The following is a 17,726-nucleotide window of genomic DNA, read 5'->3' as shown; positions in this document are numbered from 1 at the left end:
AACATAGGAGAAACACGCACGCCAAATTGCTGCTTCCATTGAAGGGCTAATTATCTCTCAAACAACACTTCCCTCGCCCGACCGTGCACGCGGGCCTCAAACAGCCCTTGTATCCCCACACCAACGAACTGGTCGGTGAAAAACGGCCGTCAGTTTTCTCAGGAAAGACTCACATCGGAACAAACAAATTGGATTATGCTCGGTCTACCACTCTGCACGGTCGAGGAAATATTCCGTCCCAAGCACCTCTTGCAGGCGGTATCGTCGGTCACCGATATGGAACACAATGAACCCCTTCTCAAAGCTGTCCCACACCTCCCGTGCTTCGCCGCTGAGAACATTACGAACGCGTTCCGCTGCAGCGAAGGCATCGTCGATGACGTCGTGGAGCGTCTCGGGGAGTGCCTTTCCACTCACGAGAGCGCGATTGTGGATGTATGTCGTCGTCTCCCCCGCTAATTCTTCTTTATAGAACGAAAATACGTCGCTGTCAGAATGTCAGACCTCCCAGCAGTGGATGTGATAGCGGCAAATCTTACTTCACGTAGTTCATGAAGATACCGGCATCACTATGTATTGAGGGTTAGTATCATGCGTACTCCCAACATCTGTCCAATAAATGTACTCACGGTATGGCGCTTGCGTAAACTCGCTCATCTGGAAACTTCGCCCCTTCCCAAATAAAACATGCAAATCCATCGGAAATCCCAGTAAGATATCGCTGGTACTCGACAAACCGCAGCGCCGATTTGGTAAGATCAAAGCCTCCACTGTCATATTCGTTCTCCAGCATTGCGCCATTGAGGAACTGCAACACTGAAATGTAAATGGTGTTGGCAGCAAAAGGAGGGAATAGTTCATGAGTCTTGACGAGCAACTTGAACAACGCTCCCGGTATTCCCGGATCGTAACGAGCGGAACCGCTGCACAGCTTGCGGAAGGGTTCGCTAGAGATCACCGCATTAGCACTGAGCCTGGCAGGATCGTCCATGCCAGCGATCAGTGCACAGTATAGTGCAACGGCGACCTTTGTTTCGATGTCTGTGATGTGCGCAAAGGCTACCGTGGCAAAGTTGACACCGGTCCTGATTTGAGGGCGAATGCCGAAGGTCCATTCGTCGGTCACAGTTCTGGCTTTGGACTCAAGCTCGAAGTCCTGGGGGATCTTTGCAGGCGTGACATGGAACTTTTGTAACAGTCGGCCTATCGACGACTTCGAGACATTGATAAGATCCTCCTGTATGTTATGCATGAGTACAATGCAAGGCACAGGCTCATCTACAATTACTTTGTTGACGGTGAGGTCTCCACTGATGTCCACCATCTGAGAGAGAACGTGAAGCGACATATGGGAGAGAGAATGCAGCACAGATGTCACGGTTACGAGCTTGAAGACACAGACGGAATGATGAGAGGCTTTATGGTGTCAGTCAGCCCAAGTGGAGCGATTAAACACCTCTACGAGCCTAAGGGTTGACAGCGGCGATAAGACACCACGTTCTGAGTCAACATGACAGAGTTTGCGATCTGAAATAAATGACTTCGCTAGCGAAAGTGATGCCACCCTTACAATAGCATCTATACAACAAAAAACGTATGCATTTCTGCTGAGATGTGGCCACCATGGCTCCAACTCAACTTAACTGAACCTAACTTCATTCTGAGCAACACGTCGGATGATTAGGGCTAGTGTAAGGTAGGACGGAGTATACCCTTTGTCAGCATCGCAGCACACCTGACGCCGACCGGCATGGAGAGTTGGTGACAAATTCTGTGTCATATCGGAGAATGGATGTGTCGCGATAAGACCGTGTGCATGCCACTGGTTGGCTTCTTCTACGTTTTGTAGATAGAACCGCAAGTCTACTTCCCGGAAAAAGAAACGTCAGGAATGTAAAAGAATCCACGCAGCAGGGAATTCCTACGTAGGTGCGAGACCGATAATCATATGTTGTCGTGAGATTATTCTTGGAACACACTGATGACTTTGAGATTGAACTGGCTATGCACCTTGTTCAAGCACGCGCCGAATATTACAATTTCAAATCTTGACAGAGCATGCGGGAACACCGCGGAGAAACAAATTAGTACCTGACCGACCTCGGGAGCGCAGTGTGCTCCGCGGCTGTCGGAAGTTTTGCGCTAAGCGAGTGCGGAGGCACCTGAGGTGACGTTAGTGTGTCATCGCATTAAGACTAGTATTGTTGCGTAAGATGGGCAAATCGCGTCACGCAGACGGGGCTAGACCTCATGTAAGATATCAAAGCCTTCCTCGACATGGTTTGCTGCCTGAGAGCTCGCAGCATGGCGCTTCGAATCAAGACACTTGAATTTGCGAGACACCCGGAGCAGGTCATGGAGCTATTGACCATTTCTCGCTTTTGATATGTGCATTGTCTCCGTACGTTTTGGATCAGCACCTCGACTTCCGGTTGCAAGTCGAGAGACGGCGATCGGTACCCATGCGAGAGCGACAGACCATAAGACCAACGAGAACACCATCTGCAGCGAAAATTAAAACCACGCACTCAGTCATCGATACGAAACATGACAGGCATACCGAGGCCATCTACAGAAAGAATGCCATCCAAATTCGTCATGGCATCGCGAGTCTCGATTTTGACGAGAACCAATATCCCGTCGTTGGCGGTTGCGAGAGATGCCGAAGCTGTCATGCCCCATACTGAATAAGGCTTCTAAATCCGTGAATTCCCTTTGGTAGAAAATGAGCGGCGGCTACAATGGCTCGTGCTTAGGCAGATGTGGATGTGGATGCGTCATGTCAGGAATGCTATATCAGCCAGAGAATGTGTCGGAGGCGAGATAGCTCCGCACTATAGGAAACATGAGCCCACGGTGACCAGGGCCGAGAGCTAACTGTTGCTACAGTAGCACACCAGGGTGGCAGGCACACGCACGATGACGCTTGATGCAAAGCTGCCGAGAGTCAACACAGCCTGGATGGCCTCTGAGACACCGGAAAGGAGATGTAATACCGTCTTCGCCATCGAAGGTAATCCAGGACAGGTGTGCCGATGAGACCGCGATGGTGCGCGCCTGGCGTTATAAGTCACGCATCGAATGCGGATTTCAAGGTACGGATGAGCGATGGGAGGCCATACGTGGATGCGAGCAGGAGTAAGCATGAGATTTGCGATATCAACAAGAGGATCCTCAGTCCAGGTACAAGAAGACAGTGTCCCGGCTAGCCGGTGTCAATGTCGGTCGGAACTCATGGGCAGTGCTAGTGAGATGTCCAGCTGACAGGCAATACGGCTCTTCGCAATGAGCCCTCTGGGACGCGAAAGGCTATTCTGCTCTTCCCAAACGTGCAGAGTACGAGGAAAGAAAGTTAGCTGCCAGTCTCTCATTCGTCCATGCTGTTCTTCAGGACGTTATCCAAACTAGCATTGAGTACGACTGTGGATCCAAGATGAGTTGCACGCATAACACTGGCGAGATTGCACAAAGCCAGCTTGCAAAGTATGCCGCGCAGACGCGAGAGAGTAAGGCAACGATAAAAAAACCATTCCTGCGTAAGCGCCGAGCGCTGAGGCCTGAGGGCGCTTACAGTACTAATGAGACATTATAAAGTTACTTACTTATCGAGCATTGCTGCCACCAAAAGCCTAGAGCGCTCACTTATGCGATCATGAGATCATGATCAAGCGCGACCCTCACCACCGTCGACTCAATTAATTGGTGACCTGCACTCCGTCTCAAATCGTCTGCTGCATGTCAGGTACGGGCTCTTCGCCTTTCATAGGCTGGCAAAGCCTTCCCCGCAAAGAGCGCTGAGATCTAAGAGACATTATTCTGGCCCAGGCCGTGGAGAGTACTACAAGAACCTGTATGGCGGGCGCGGCAGGGGAGAGGGCTACGGCCGCGGTGCTGGAAGAGGCTCTGCTCCTGCAGACCGTACCGAATATGGTGCGAACCGCGGAGTGAAACGACAGCATGATGAAAGACAAGGCGAGTAACGTACGCCGTTTTGACTAGTGGTAACTTCATAGTAAACATCATTTGCGGTAGCTAGCGGCAGCTCAGCCCAGTTGATCAGTACGCTTACAACACGACTGAATGGGAAGAGCTATCCCGCATATCGTGACATCCAGGGTGCGTCTCTCCGCCACCTTACTAGCATACATAAAACTCATATTCTTTGAAGGACAATGGGATTACGCTCACCCTGCTGCGTTTCAATTATCCATAGATTACGTGCAGAGCGACCCGTTCGCTCCACCGAGCAAGGCTCGTGCCCGAGTGAAACACGCCGTGGCAAAATTCCCTCCCGACCTGTATGCGAATCGTATTCGGTACGCAACGGGCTGAACAAAGTATATTGCTTCTGAGTGTTGATATCATATCAGACGAATCGCCCTTTGCGACTTCCTTACCCGCAAATTGCATGCGTCTGCAGCCCAGCTATCGAAGAACAGCCGGAGCAGCAAGAACTGGTCCGCGGCAAAGGGCGGCGAGATCGCCGTCGATACGCCCGGCCAGGAGGTGCTCGAGCGAAGCTCGGTCATCCTAGACGACGATGGCATCGAGGCGAGATTTACCGTCGGCCTCCCTGCGCAAGGTAACGCGTCTCAGCTCCCGTGCGCTGTTAGAGCGTTGCTGACTATCCCCGCCAGGCCGGACCATCCTCGGGGACTGGGCCGCGGACATCTTCCGCAATGCAATACCGACGCTCGCTCGCTCGCTACTGTACACCACGGACAGTACGGATACTGACGAGCTGCGTGAATTCGTAGACTGCGTCGAGGACCAAGATGCACTCCGCGCCCTCATCCGCTCAGCAGGTCAGTTCCATCCTCTTCATCCCTACTCTGATAATAAACCTCGTCTGCAGGTCTCGTCGCCTTCGTCGCCAACGATGCAATTCTTCCGCGCGCGAGCGGTGCGTCCGACGCGCCCATGCACACTCCTCCCGCCGTGCCTTTCCAGTCCCCGCCTAACCTCGAACGCACGTTCACACTGCCACATCGCGGCACAGTCAGAGGGATGGCGGTCCCAGCGGGAGTCACGATGATCGCTGGGGGCGGGTTCCATGTAGGTGCTCTTTATTGTATGCGTGATAACGCTGCTGCAGTGTGTTGAGTGCGCGTTCCTGTTCAGGGAAAATCGACGCTGTTGGATGCGCTCGCGGTCGGGTGTTACAATCACATCTCCGGAGGTCGTTGGCTCTTTCGTCTTTTGTGGTGCCCGATTGACCTGCTTGTATCATAGATGGCCGAGAGTTCGTGGTGACCTCGGATCGATGCGTGTCCGTACAAGGCGAGGATGGCCGCCCAATTATTTGCGTCGACATCTCGCCTTTCATCAACAATCTCCCAGGAGGCGCCTCTACTACCGCTTTCTCTACACAGGACGCGAGCGGGAGCACGTCCATGGCCGCAGGCGTGATCGAGGTGAGCGTTTCCTGTTCTTGTACCGCTCCGCTACTCAGATCAAATCTCTCGCAGGCACTGGAGCTAGGAACGGACCTCCTGCTATTCGACGAGGACAGCTGCGCGACCAACTTCCTCATTCGAGACCTGCGAATGCAGCGGCTCGTCTCCGCGGACCCCATCACGCCTCTTATCTTCAAGGCTCGTCCCGATCTCTCATGCTTGCACGCACACTCATATACATTCCACGCAGATTCGCGCGATGCTCAAGGATCACCGCTGCTCCTCCATCCTGGTCATCGGCGGATGCGGCACGTATTATTATCGCTGGTGCTCTTCGCCAGAGTGGCACGCTTAGACACTCGCAGGCGACTATTGCGACGTAGCGGACCTCGTGCTCGAAATGCGCGACTACTGTTGCTATGACATCACCGCGGTCGCTCGACAGGTTGCGCAGGAAATCCCCTCCGTAGTCTCTCAGTACGAAGGTACATGTAGACGGAAAATTATCTGACTAGTCTTACCTGATTGCGAGGCTCAGTCCCAAAATTCGGGGCAGTTCGCAGCCGCTTCTTTGATCCGCGGAGACTGCCATCGCGCGGAACGAAGACGATTTCACCCAAACGTACTGCTATCGAATCAGGAGACAGCACTCTTGATTTGGCAGCAGTCAAGCAGCTGGTTCACGACAGCCAGACGCGAACCATCGCAGTAGCGCTCCAGCTGCTGCACGCTGAGGGTGGAAACCGCTCCAAGCAAGAGCTGAAAGCGACACTGCAAGACCTCAATGACAGGCTAGATAAAATCGGCCTGGACTTGCTCGTGGAAGATCATAAAGTTGACGGTTTCCTCGCACGCCCTCGTTTGCTCGAATTGGGCATGGCTATGAACCGTCTCGTGAGCAGCATCTCTTCATCTTTCCTGTTGTCACTGAAAAGCGGCCCAGCGCTCGGCAACCTTTCATTATCGGGATAACACAGGCACTTAGTAGAAACACACACAAGCAGGATGCGTAGTATACAATGCGCATTAGTTCATAATGATTGGTGACAAAATGTAGGTGGACATCATCCGTCTTGCAGCTGTTGCGGGTCGAATCTGTGCACAGTATGGATGGCCTGCGATCCTTTTCGTGCAAATACAAGCTAATAGTGTCATCGCCGTGAGCGAACCGAAACAGTGATCGCGCCAGAGAAGAAGGCACATACCATGTACGGGTTTGCCGTTGACCCAGTAGTGTCCGCCAACACCTCATCCTTCGAGACTATACTTACATCCGAGTCGTTGTATTTAAACCACTGATTAGGGTGATCAGGCAGATTCCGAGAGTAGAAGAAGTAGTGTCCCCAGGAAGGCGACGATCCGCGGTGTACAAAGACCGAAGTCAGCTCGTACGTCGCTGATGTATCATCCTTCCAGATGTCTTCGATCTCGCTCTTCAAGCGGAGAACATTGCTTCTCTCCTGCTCTAGCTGCGCCGTGACGGAGTCCTGTTCTTTATTAAGCGTGGCGATCAGACTATCGTCGACTTCGGGTATCTGGAAGGCATCCTGCTTCGAGAGAAAATCGGCCGTCCCGCCCAATGCAGGCGCGAAAGGTGCATGCTGCATTTATGTGTGAGCATTTGAGGCGCTTGGCGTAGCAGAAAATCCCACCTTGTCCTTCGTAAGGCGCTGTACATGATCTCGGCTTGCATTCAGGTCAGCCTGTATCGCTTTCGCGCGTGCCTTTTTGTCTTGTTCCGCGGTGTCCAGGAAACGGTCCATGTATATTGTTTCACCAAACTTGACGTATGCTTGTGACTTGTACGCCTGTTGTGTTTCGCGATCGAATTGTACGCGCTGCGATGAGGAATTTAGTTAACCTCGGAGAGGCACGCTCAGGGAGTACGTTACCTGGAGCTGAATTTGAAGTAATGGAGGAAGGTCCACGAGCGTCACTTCCATCCGCTTCTTCTGGCCGTCGAACTCCACAACGTCGTCGAAATAGCGTGCCAACCCGTCATATAGGTCGAATCCCTCATCGGAGACGTTTACATGCAGGTGAGAGAAGAGGTCCTCCTTTTCATGTATGGAAGACTCATATCTGGCGCTGCCAGCAGGCCTCAAAGGTGTTAGACGTTGCCGCTTCTTCCCATAGAACAACCTGCAACACATTCATTAATTGAGGTACAATTAGAGGATCGTAAGTGATCACCTCTTGATCACGCTCGTCTTGTCATCATCTGCTCCCGTCATTTGTTCGAAGTCGAGCAGAGCAGTCTCAATCTGGAACATGCAATTGTCCATGCATTCCGAGACGTCATGCTGTCTTCCTACCGAGCGATGAATTGTCAACCCATCGTCCTACGCATTATCCTATCACACGCACCAAACATCATCACAGAGTCGTCAACACGCCGAGGCTTCCGTGCAGGTAGCGGAGGCGGCTTCAGCTGAGGACCCGCGGGTGTCGAGACGTCCTGCATCTCGACGTCCATCGGTTCCGCTGGCAGCTTAGATGAGGACGCCGTCGGCTGTTCTACAGTCGACGCAGGAGATGACGACCCTGTTGCGTCCGGAGGACTATCGATATCCATACCAACCCCGACATCCCGGTTTCGCTTTCCCAAGATAGTGTCAGTCGGGCTTGAGAGGGGCGGTGGGGAAGACAAGCGGGGAGGAGCATCTTCTACGAGAGTAGCGTCGGTATCGTTCGACGAGTCGGTACCTGCCCTGTCCTGGTCGTCCTCTTCTTCATCTTGCGATGTCACAAGAGCAAGCTTTGCCAGATCGATAGTAGGCGTCACTGCAGGAACTTCACAATACTCCAGATTCCAGAACAGATCGGCCAATTGGTGGACAACTGAGCGCTACAGATGAGATAGGTCCTGTGGGAGGAAATAGACAGATCTTACATCGTTTCGAACGCAAGATCTCTCTCCTTGTCACCAACCGCCCACCAACACGATGCCGTTTCAGATCATCGTCTGTGAACTTACTATCGTCCAATGCCTTCGTATCAGTGCTTGAAAGCGGAGTGATGGCTTCGCGGAGATCCTTGATAGTGTAGAAATACTGTGCGGATCATATTGTAACGTATGTCGCTCTAACGATCTAGCATTCTCACCTGGAGGAGAGAGTTGAGGTAACACGTGTTCCCAAGCTGGTTCAGCCCTCGAGGCATTTCCGGCATAGTAACATGAGTAGCATCGCCCGCTAGAGGAGACGTGTAAATTTGAACGTCACCAACGTCTCCATTGATTAATACTTACGATCGCGACCAGTAGCAATGAATTGTTGAAGCCTCTCGCTGCCAGTGACTTCCGCGATGACTGTCAACGCCTCCCGCATCCGTTCTGCTTGGCTGGGCTGGTCATCGACCTGCATTTGCATGGTTAGCACATCCATCGTGAGTCGAATAACCGGTTAAAACCCGACGACACACCCGTAGCCCATAGACTGTTATGAGCATGCCATCATCTACGTCTGTCGGTACTCCGAGAGCAGCATATGCCGCATCAGGCGACATGCCCGAACCTTTCTCCTCCTCCCAGGCCTTCCTGAGGACAGCACTTCCCCGATCGTCCGCGACAAATTTCAAAGCTTCATTCAGCCTCATGCGGAGCTCGCTGCCATTGACGGTGTCCCGCCACGCGCGGCGCCGCGCGTCCCTCCAGGCACGAAGGATGAACTCATCATCGACCTCGTCATCGAGTCCCACCTTCAGCTCGTTGTCTCTGCCGAAGCCGAGTAGAGTGATCGCATCGCGGAGATTCTCACTTGTGTACCGGTATCTGTTGCGCTCGTCCATGATGAGCTGCTGCAGCTCCGGGACAGCTTCGCCGAGTTCTACCATAGCCTGCACGATGTTGGACAGACATGTGAAATACTTCGGGGTACGCGCCGGATCGCAGCGGCACTGGGCGAGGTAGGCGAACATCAACAGCTCTGGCGGTAAGTTAGTTCTCGTATTCCAAGTACCCAGGTATCTACTCACCCCATGAATACGTCGCCGGTGTCATTCCGAGACTTCGCCAGTCTTCAGCTAAGACATCGTTCTTGAGGGCGACCGTCTCGGGGAGCAAGCCACGAGGGACTAACACCGCGTAAGCAACCTTACGGATCGAGTGGCTTAGCACGTACTTTGGCTCACGTGTGCTCCGATGCCCATCTGATACATTTCTCGCACCTCAGTGGCATCCGCGGACGGTGGCATTGAAACGTAGTCCCCTACATTCTCTGCTTCTACTTAGTGGATGGCCAGCGTGTAGGCTCAAAACATACTAGATTTCAGGTAAATCGCAAGCCAGGCGTTGAGCTCCACCCATGCGCGAAGCAACTTGGCGCGGGTCTGCTTGCCTTCAGGCGTCGATGGGTCGATCTTCGGGGGCTTGAGGTAGACAGTTGGCTGCGGCTCGCTGGTATCTTCTTCCACAGTGAAACCGACAGCCTCAAAAACACGCCGCCTACGAGAAATTAGTATAGACATGATGGAAAGGGTGCCTCACATACACAGCATCATTCCATCCAAGCTTCAGCTGGAATCGATGGGTGTGTACAGGGAGTGATCTTTGCTCATCTCTCCACAATCGGTTGTTAACGATCCTGCGGAAGGATGAGATAAAGCAACGAGTTTTATTCTATCCACGCACGTCAAAATGGTTTCGAATCCGGACGCGACGCTCGCGTGTGGCGTCCAATCCAGTGGGGGATGCGCATACCTCTCACGCACAAAGCGCTTCATATGTTCTGCGGGTACCACTCCGGGGATGACGTCGGACACGAGGCAATAGGTTGAGCACTGGCAGCAGACGTAGAGGCCCAGCAGTGTGTTCTCCCGCATGAAAGGCGGGTTGAGCTTCTGTGAATCCACAGCATGTTCATAGTGGTGCCAGTGATGAGTGATGTTGACCTGCCCAAACGGCTGTTCACCGTCACCAACGCACGATGTTGTCTGCTTCCGACGAGCCATGTCCGGCAAGGGCGGATCGAAGGCGCGCTCGAGCGGCGGAAGGACGGTGGACGACCTCCAAATGAGTATCACCCAACCATTATGTTCTTTGCAGTAGTATGCATGTGGGTGTGGCACAGACGTCCGGACTTCTTCCGGGGACGGACAGAATTGATGAGAGGTCGGATCGGGCGGTGTAATGCTTATGTGGTAGAGTGCGTGTTCAGGATCATGTAGCATATCTGCCAACATAGGAGGAAGCATCCCAGGACCCGGCCTGGCATGATTCGCGCGAACCGTAGCATCTGCCCAGTTCAGTTCTTCCTCCTCGCTGCGGCCGTCAATGGGGACCTTGTGTATGGGATTTGTATCGCCCCACGAGCCTCCTCCAGACCATGCAGAGTCCCACGGAGTGATCCCTGGGTCCTGCCAGGCAGTTCTGCCCCATGCATCGTAAGTGGCATTGGGGGCGACAACCTCTGGGCTAGGTGCCTCCTCCACGAGCTGGAACTCGCGAAAGGGAGACGATGCGGGAGCGATATATCCGGTATGGGAGGAGCCAACGCCAGTAGACCCATAAAAGCTGGTTGCAGGGACGGGCGTGTACAGGGTCACAGAGCTGGTGGCTTTCGGTGCGACATGCTTGGAATCGGCGGGATTAATGGGTTCCTTGATGGTACGAGGAGACTGATCCGGCGGGGGAGACGAGCCTGAGTCGCTGGTCATGTCCAGATTCAACCAGCCCGAGCTGGCTGGGGAGAGTTGCGAGGGGAAGAGGAGATGGACAACGTGAGCACTGGCAGAGACTGGCGCGTCGGAGCAGTCTCAGATCAGATCACCACGCGTCCCGCCACCTTGCCTTATGTGGCAGTGGGGCGTCTAACCCGCGCACGCTTGCATATCACATAGAAACTACACTATGCTAATGCGCCTGTTTGATATATGTACATCGTGTGCTATTTAAATATAGAAGTGATAGGTATGCAAGCTGCTTGTCGCGAAACAGAATCTACAACAGAGCACCCCTCCACGCAGAAAAAAATATGAATGAGTGTGCACAACGCTGCAGCAGCAAAAGAGGGTTGCTGGACAGAAGGAAGAGCAGCGCAGCAGAAGAGAATTACAGGCATGGTGTAAGTACAAGCGTAAATGCGATAATCATATGGCGAACGTGGGCGGGGATATATCAAGTCTAAAGAGAGCACGCACAAGCACTGTCCATGCCGGCTGGCGGGTCATTTCATTGCATGCGTACGTCGAACGCAGCAACAGCAAATTCACAAATCGATCTCGGTCACCGGCTCGCAACGTACGAGCTCGGAGGCGGCTGCACCTCCCTGTCCTTCTTCTCCTTTCGGCCGAATCCAAGCATGGGCGCACTGAAGCTCAGCTTCCGCGTCGCCCGTTTCTTCGTCCCGTTCTCCACGCTCGATGACGATGGGGATGCAGCGAAGCCGGTCGCCCTGGGCGACTCCGGCACAGCGCTCGCCGTCGATGGCCGGTGCGATCTCCGAAAGCCATGCATTCCAAACTCGTCCAAATGGCTGTGGCGATGATGAGCAGCATCTGGAGTGCCAGACAACAACGTCCGACCAGCCGTCCCATTCGGTTGTTGCGATGACGGTGAGGAAGGTATGGACGGTATTGGCGGTACAACAACAGACGTTGGCCTTGCATGCGAAGGGGTGCTAACCGTCGCGCCCGCGGTGGACGGTCTCCGCGGCAGCCTCCCTAATGCAGAAGTGACGCCTGATCTGCTGCTCTTACTTTTACCCGGAAGCTCTGGCGTCGACTTCTTGTGCTCCGGGTGATGTGGATGCGACAGCACGGGTGACATTGGCATCGACGGAGACGCTAGGGGCGGTGGCACCAACGGCGAATGTACCATTCCCATCGGAGACGCCGCGAACGACGTCGGAGCAGGCGATGGACTCGCCTCGGACATCGCCCGCGAGTGCCCGGTTTCCTTCAGAGTCTGCGAGCGCTGCGGTGACACCGTATCTTCCCTCACTGGCACTGATGACGGGCCACTGAACGACGCCTCGAGTCGCGAGCTCTTCCGCTTGAACCACATGCTTGCCTTCTTCTCGGGCTGCTTCTCCTTAGCATGTCCGTCCGGCATTGATGCCATTGACGGCGATCCCGGCTCCGACTCCTGCGACTGGCTGCTCGTCGTCGATACAATTCCGTGCGCTGTTGCGGGGCGCCGGCTGGAACGCGACTTCGTTGGCGATGACGTGGGGTGGTGCTGCACAGCATCCATCCAGCTCCTCCGAGAGTCGGAAGCATTACCACCATTCATGCGCACTCGCATAGACGGTGTATGCCGAAGGGTGTTGAATAGCCCTCCAAGCGCACCAGAAGATGATGATCCGGATGCCTGCACCGGTGTCGAAGGTCCCGAGGACGGCCGCTTGGGTATCGACAGCCCCAATGTCGGTGGCTGTGGGGAAGCATGTCTCGGTGTCTGCAGCGATGACGATGACTGTGGCTGAGATCGCGGGGTTGGAAGGGGGGAGTCGCTCTTCTCCGAGTCCGCATCAACGGTAAGCCCTGGCGGTACTGCGGGATCCGACTCGCTGGATTCGACCACGGTCGCGACGTTCGACGGCCTCGACGAGGGTTCCAAACCGATGTCCGTTGACGTCGTTGTAGCCTCCTGCGGTCGTATACCGAGTGCAGCCATGTCAAGATCTACTGCTTGGTAGTAAAGGACGTAGGCAGAGCCGTTGTTGGTCTCGCCATAGTATTTGGGGATGTCGGATTCCTTGATGACATCAACACTCTCATCGTCGAAAAGAAGCCATTTCCCCCGAGCTTTGATGATAGTAACGTAGTGACCGTGGTTGAGACCGCTGGTGATCATCATGGAGTCAGACGAAATCAGCCGGCTGATAATGTAGATCGATGACGCACGCTCCAATGTGAACAACAATGGCGAACAGCTCGTACAGACGATCGGGATTTTCTGCATCATCCACGGTATTAAATAATCGTAACTGCAGCGGAAATGCTACACGATATGTGAGCTTGATGTATCTTTTCACGTCCTCTTGGTACTTGAACCGCTTCAAATGTAATGCAAGGATGTTCGGCAGCTTCTTGATCTTCATCCTAATCAATCAATAAAGTCAATGCCCGTACAGGTTCGTCAGCGCATCCAGGCACGTACCGCTTTTCCGCTTCCTGCAAGTCGCAACACGCGTCGCAGAAGAACTTGTTCTTTTGGCAGAGCATCTCACTTGCGCTGAATTGTCTCAGACACGCCGTAACGCTCGAGTTCTGCTCGATGTCAATCGACAGGTCAATAAAAGACTCATCCCGTGATGAGACCGTCTCGCATGTGAGACAGCGCGTCTCGCTCGTCAGCACGCCTTCGAATAGCCGGTGCACCAAGGTGGACTGTGGGAATGAGGGACTTGAAGGCGATATGGAGGCAGTGGAAGTCGGGCCGGCGGCAGTGGTGGACAAGGTCGCAATCGACGTAGACACTTTTTAAGGCATCATTAGTAGTCACAGAAAAGCGCACGAGTCGGCAGAACGGACGTACAGTCTTCGCCGCTCAAACTCCCTGCATTTGCGGTTCCGTTTTGCCCTCTCCGCCGGTCCTGCTCAATCTCCTCCACTATCCTATTCAACAGGAAATTGAGAAACTCGTGCGCGTCCTGATGTTGTCCACTTCGGAACAGTTCATGTTCTTGCTTGAGCTTCTCGATGAATGCGCGGGGCGCAATGGTGCCTTTGGAGGCCGGCTGATTGCTTATGTGCACGAACAGTGAGCGCAACGCGGACAGCAGCGTTGGTGGTGACGGGGGAATAGGGAACACAGAGGAGGCATCTGACCGCGGGAAGCTCGCATTGAGCTGCGAGGCCTGAGAGGGAGAAGACTCTGAGACGGAAGACTTTCGCTCTAGTCTGCTGCGGGGAATGGCGGAAGGAGCGGCGTTGGATGTCGGCAGAGATGACGAGGGATGTGGTATATGCGGGATATCGGGTGCAGCAGGATCGGGATATTGAACTAGAAGCTCGCGAAATGGCCCACAGAAGTACAGGGCCTGTAGTACAGAGTTGGCGTAGCTAAATTGTCACGGTCAGTAACGTAACATTCGGCGAAGACAACACCAAGGAGAGGGAGTATGGATGATCTACGGCCACGTACTCGGCCGTGGTGCACGATTAGCCGTCAGCAGGCATTGAAAAGCAGCATTGCGTAAAGCAATGGACAAACGGGGAGACACGAATCTGCCCTGCGCCACCCTTCTGCGAATCCGTCCGATACCCACGGGCTTACTGACAAATGGACTCGAGCGGTGGGCATGAAATAGTAACTGGGCGCGATGGGTGATATGATGGACAGAGTACGGCGCGAGGATCGCGCAGAGAGCGTCGAGACAAAGACAAGTGAAGAAACGGATGCACGCGCAGCATCGCGGGACGCGTCGTAGAAAAGAGCAGTGCTCACCATGTATTCCCGAACTGTAGATAAACAGACGAATGGATAATCAGCTGGACTTTATAACAGTCGGCAGGACTTACGTTCTCGAGCCCAAACTGCTTCGCGTCCGCTGCACAGGCGACGGGAGGTTGAGTGACGGCGGGAGCGACGGGGATGGAGACGTGGTTGGCCTGGGCGGAACCGAATGAGATCCATTTTCCAATGGCCATACTTCAGGCTCAAGGAGGTGGGCTTGAGCACTGGAGCGGACGGGGAACGGGAGGACGAGAGGGACGAGAAGGATGGCGAGCGGGGCAAAGAACAAGTCGGCGCCGCCACCCGGCCAAGGCACTTGTCGCTAATTAGGAAACTCTTGCGGCAGTCCTCTTCCGGCTAACTGCCTGCGCTCTGAACTCTCTGTCTCCTCAACATCTTCCCCGCAGCACGCCCTGAAATTCAGCGCAACGCAATGCGAGATCTCACCGCGAGACGCGCATTCAGCAGCCGCTGGGTCGCTGGATTGAACGAGATCTGAGAAGGACTAGAAGCCGCCCCCGTGCCTGGTTCCTCATCACCCTTCGCCTCCGCCATCGCGCAGCGAGGAGCTCCTCGCTGCCACGGTCGCGAACCGAGGCCCGCTCGCTCACCGCCGCGAACGGCCCATGGCTCGGGCACTGACGCTAATGTGTGCGACTGAACTTTCTTGCGCCCAAAAGCATCTTGGCTTGCCATTCAATGGACACATGGCCACCTCCGCATCTTTTGGTGCCGATCTGCTCGGGCTTGGACTTCGGTCAGTCTCATGCACTCTCGCAGTCAGTCAGGCTCCATCCGAGGCCAGGGCGAATGCTTTGAGAACCGTACTTTTGTTGTCAATCAAACTCACTACCGCGAGTTTGGGAAACTCTTGCTGGTCTAGCTACATTCTGGTACACACCGTTGGCCCGTGTCTACCGTTTCGCCCAGCGGGCCATTCTCTGCATTCAGCATTAGATCAAACGCATTCGGTAAGTCAGCGCAACCCCCTGGACTGACGTCCGCAGTCATCGGCCAGCTTCCGCGGGTCCTCCTTCTTCAGCGCGATATCGGCTGCCTCCGCGTTCTCCTCTACTCTCTCGGGCGATCGCGCTCGTGGAATCGGAATGACGTCCGGGCGCTCCGCTAGGATCTACGGGAGCGCAATCTGGCTGGTGGTCGCGACGTACTTCTCGTCAATATCTTGGAATTTGTCTGTCAGCTCGATGCTGTTCTCGGGTTAAACATGGGACAATATGGGCCGGTAGATCTCTGGCCCAAAGTCGGCGGTCGATTTGGACTTTTCACAGGCAGTCGATTGCGTGGTCGCACAAGTGGGATTCCACAGGTGCTTTATCTTCCTGTAATGAGACTAGCCGCACGGTGTCAGCTTCGGCACATTTGAGACGAAGCCGAATATACCTCTTCTCAGTGGAAAGTACGCGACGATCCTATCGCCCACCTCTTTTGCAGCCGCCAGGAACGCAGAGGTTTCGATGCTGGTCTCGAAGGGACTGCACTCCATGGGACATGCGAAGATCTTCTCTACGTGCCTGGGATGGCCTTTGCCCAATCCACACTGCACTCACCCTAGTCCGATGTGCTTGATCTTGCCTTTTCGAGGGAAGGAGGCAGCGTCTCCATCACGACTGGGAATGTATGTCAGTACTGCTAACGAGGATCCGCAGGAGCATCGCTGATGGGAGCTTCAAGATCTTACCTTCAATCAGCATGTTCTTACCAATCCTGTGCTGGCAGCAAGTCGACCTACTGCGTCTGTCGCGTGTTCAATGATTTATCAGTCGCTGTTAAATATCGTTTGGCTTGTCATTCTGAACGTGAAGGTAAAAACCCTGAGAAGAAGGACGGCAAAAGCTACCTCAAGACCTAGGCAGCAAGGGCGGCCAGGAGACTGTGGTGCGTAAGTTGCGAATTTCGCCCGCCCGTGCATTCATTGATAAACGCTACAACAGGGTACTGGTGTCATTCTCGTCGCTATCTATCCCGAGGGCCTCGGGATTGGCGAGATCGGCGTCGAGACCAATCCCCCCCTCCAAGGGTCGCATAATTATCAGTGATCAATATAACACATCTGTTGCGGGCGTAAACTGCGTTGTTGAGCTGATGTTCGGTCCTACGCTCGCGCATCAGGTGAAGGAGGGTTCCGCCGCGGCCGCCAACTCCGGTGCCAAGATCACCCTCGACAATGAGGGCCAAGTCGAGTTCATCGCTGAGAAGGAGATCGATCACGTCCTCTGTGTGCGAGTCATTGGTGAGCATCCTCTCGTAACATGCTGCACTGAGCACATATTCTTCGTAGACATCAATATGGGCGAGGTTATCGGCCAGGCTAAGCTTGCTGTCGAGTACGGCGCGAGCTTGGAGGATATCGTCCGGACATCATACCCTCACGTATGCGTCTGTTTATCCCTTTTTGTGGTTGGCCTTTCACATGCTCATCTCACACAGCCTACACTAAGCGAGACATTCAAGGATGTAGCATTGGCTGCATACTTCCAAGCTGATTCAAATTTAGTGTGTTGATGCCACATCATGTTGAGCTCGGACAGAATTAGCATAGCAAGCCTTGTTCTAAACAAAGATCATGACAAAGAAATGAAGCAGTAGTATCATGAACCATATAAAAACTTGTGAAACATTTATTGGACAGATGCTGTGCATATAAATCAGTGACCTTAAATAATGTCTGCCTTAACACTTCCACTTGTTCATGAAACGGAATATAACCATCGTGCAGGATCGTGACGTGCACCATCGTGAAAGCAGTTTGGGAGAACTGTGAGTGAATTACATTAACGAAGGTCAAGGTCGGTAAAGAGTGAATGCAACGAGATCATTTTGGATCGACACGCTTCGAAGATGACCGTGACGAGAATGATATGGTGAGGAGCAGACCGTCAGCAGATGAACAAGAAAGATATGGGTGCAGA

General features: G+C 53.8%; 7 protein-coding genes across 7 annotated transcripts; 2 read left to right on the top strand and 5 right to left on the bottom strand.

The window, feature by feature from the left end:
- Positions 1-197: 197 nt before the first annotated feature.
- Positions 198-1,398, bottom strand: LAESUDRAFT_816739 (terpenoid synthase). The gene is made up of 4 exons (XM_040914806.1): positions 1,289-1,398; positions 630-1,237; positions 540-569; positions 198-487 (listed from the first exon to the last, which is right to left on the bottom strand). Exons 1-4 carry the CDS (start codon positions 1,346-1,348, stop codon positions 205-207), a joined length of 981 nt encoding a protein of 326 aa, XP_040757761.1. The 5' UTR covers positions 1,349-1,398; the 3' UTR covers positions 198-204.
- A 998-nt stretch (positions 1,399-2,396) lies between these two features.
- LAESUDRAFT_626398 (uncharacterized protein) lies at positions 2,397-2,675 on the bottom strand (the record flags this gene model as incomplete). Its single annotated transcript, XM_040903343.1, has 2 exons — positions 2,397-2,502; positions 2,548-2,675. Coding segments are annotated over 2 exons (234 nt in total), but the record flags the coding sequence as incomplete, so codon positions are not given.
- Positions 2,676-2,777: 102 nt separating this feature from the next.
- Positions 2,778-3,256, bottom strand: LAESUDRAFT_577469 (uncharacterized protein). Its single transcript, XM_040903023.1, has one exon. It carries the CDS (start codon positions 3,144-3,146, stop codon positions 2,874-2,876), a length of 273 nt encoding a protein of 90 aa, XP_040757759.1. The 5' UTR covers positions 3,147-3,256; the 3' UTR covers positions 2,778-2,873.
- A 177-nt stretch (positions 3,257-3,433) lies between these two features.
- On the top strand, positions 3,434-6,576 carry LAESUDRAFT_739770 (uncharacterized protein; the record flags this gene model as incomplete). Its single annotated transcript, XM_040911037.1, has 14 exons — positions 3,434-3,536; positions 3,826-3,976; positions 4,037-4,116; positions 4,169-4,316; positions 4,371-4,582; positions 4,638-4,805; positions 4,856-5,055; positions 5,122-5,179; positions 5,233-5,414; positions 5,469-5,558; positions 5,647-5,704; positions 5,762-5,881; positions 5,953-6,290; positions 6,454-6,576. The coding sequence occupies 14 exons, from the start codon at positions 3,434-3,436 to the stop codon at positions 6,574-6,576; spliced, it is 2,031 nt and encodes a 676-aa protein (XP_040757758.1).
- On the bottom strand, positions 6,314-11,027 carry LAESUDRAFT_688638 (cysteine proteinase). The gene is made up of 15 exons (XM_040905999.1): positions 10,027-11,027; positions 9,887-9,979; positions 9,659-9,840; positions 9,518-9,613; positions 9,372-9,470; positions 8,820-9,322; positions 8,647-8,755; positions 8,502-8,590; positions 8,290-8,449; positions 7,764-8,237; positions 7,590-7,707; positions 7,289-7,538; positions 7,049-7,234; positions 6,602-6,997; positions 6,314-6,538 (listed from the first exon to the last, which is right to left on the bottom strand). The coding sequence occupies exons 1-15, from the start codon at positions 10,587-10,589 to the stop codon at positions 6,461-6,463; spliced, it is 3,396 nt and encodes a 1,131-aa protein (XP_040757757.1). The 5' UTR covers positions 10,590-11,027; the 3' UTR covers positions 6,314-6,460.
- A 225-nt stretch (positions 11,028-11,252) lies between these two features.
- LAESUDRAFT_732656 (cysteine proteinase) lies at positions 11,253-15,076 on the bottom strand. Its single transcript, XM_040910280.1, has 6 exons — positions 14,862-15,076; positions 14,788-14,801; positions 13,876-14,402; positions 13,498-13,816; positions 13,242-13,439; positions 11,253-13,180 (listed from the first exon to the last, which is right to left on the bottom strand). Exons 1-6 carry the CDS (start codon positions 14,988-14,990, stop codon positions 11,620-11,622), a joined length of 2,748 nt encoding a protein of 915 aa, XP_040757756.1. The 5' UTR covers positions 14,991-15,076; the 3' UTR covers positions 11,253-11,619.
- A 1,871-nt stretch (positions 15,077-16,947) lies between these two features.
- On the top strand, positions 16,948-17,298 carry LAESUDRAFT_621756 (uncharacterized protein; the record flags this gene model as incomplete). Its single annotated transcript, XM_040903279.1, has 3 exons — positions 16,948-17,047; positions 17,096-17,187; positions 17,245-17,298. Coding segments are annotated over 3 exons (246 nt in total), but the record flags the coding sequence as incomplete, so codon positions are not given.
- Between the last annotated feature and the right edge of the window lie 428 nt (positions 17,299-17,726).

The sequence above is a fragment of the Laetiporus sulphureus genome (assembly GCF_001632365.1).
Source record: "Laetiporus sulphureus 93-53 unplaced genomic scaffold LAESUscaffold_96, whole genome shotgun sequence".
NCBI lineage: Eukaryota > Fungi > Basidiomycota > Agaricomycetes > Polyporales > Laetiporaceae > Laetiporus > Laetiporus sulphureus.
The sequence above is the reverse complement of the archived record's forward strand: the minus strand, read 5'-3'. Positions and strand labels throughout refer to the sequence as shown.

Excerpts from the sequence above, each read along its gene's own strand:
- LAESUDRAFT_577469 (XM_040903023.1), bottom strand. The coding sequence starts at position 3,146 with ATGCTTACTCCTGCTCGCATCCACGTATGGCCTCCCATCGCTCATCCG.
- LAESUDRAFT_732656 (XM_040910280.1), bottom strand. The coding sequence starts at position 14,990 with ATGGCCATTGGAAAATGGATCTCATTCGGTTCCGCCCAGGCCAACCAC. Across the intron at positions 13,817-13,875 it reads GAGTTTGAGCGGCGAAGACT|TGTCTACGTCGATTGCGACC; the intron begins GTACGTCCGTTC and ends TGCCTTAAAAAG. Across the intron at positions 13,181-13,241 it reads ATTGTTGTTCACATTGGAGC|CGGTCTCAACCACGGTCACT; the intron begins GTGCGTCATCGA and ends GATGATCACCAG.
- LAESUDRAFT_816739 (XM_040914806.1), bottom strand. The coding sequence starts at position 1,348 with ATGTCGCTTCACGTTCTCTCTCAGATGGTGGACATCAGTGGAGACCTC. Across the intron at positions 570-629 it reads GTTTACGCAAGCGCCATACC|TGATGCCGGTATCTTCATGA; the intron begins GTGAGTACATTT and ends CTCAATACATAG. Across the intron at positions 488-539 it reads ATCTTCATGAACTACGTGAA|CGACGTATTTTCGTTCTATA; the intron begins GTAAGATTTGCC and ends ACATTCTGACAG.
- LAESUDRAFT_688638 (XM_040905999.1), bottom strand. The coding sequence starts at position 10,589 with ATGCTTCCTCCTATGTTGGCAGATATGCTACATGATCCTGAACACGCA. Across the intron at positions 8,591-8,646 it reads CATTGCTACTGGTCGCGATC|CGGGCGATGCTACTCATGTT; the intron begins GTAAGTATTAAT and ends CGTCTCCTCTAG. Across the intron at positions 6,998-7,048 it reads AGCGCCTTACGAAGGACAAG|CATGCACCTTTCGCGCCTGC; the intron begins GTGGGATTTTCT and ends ACATAAATGCAG.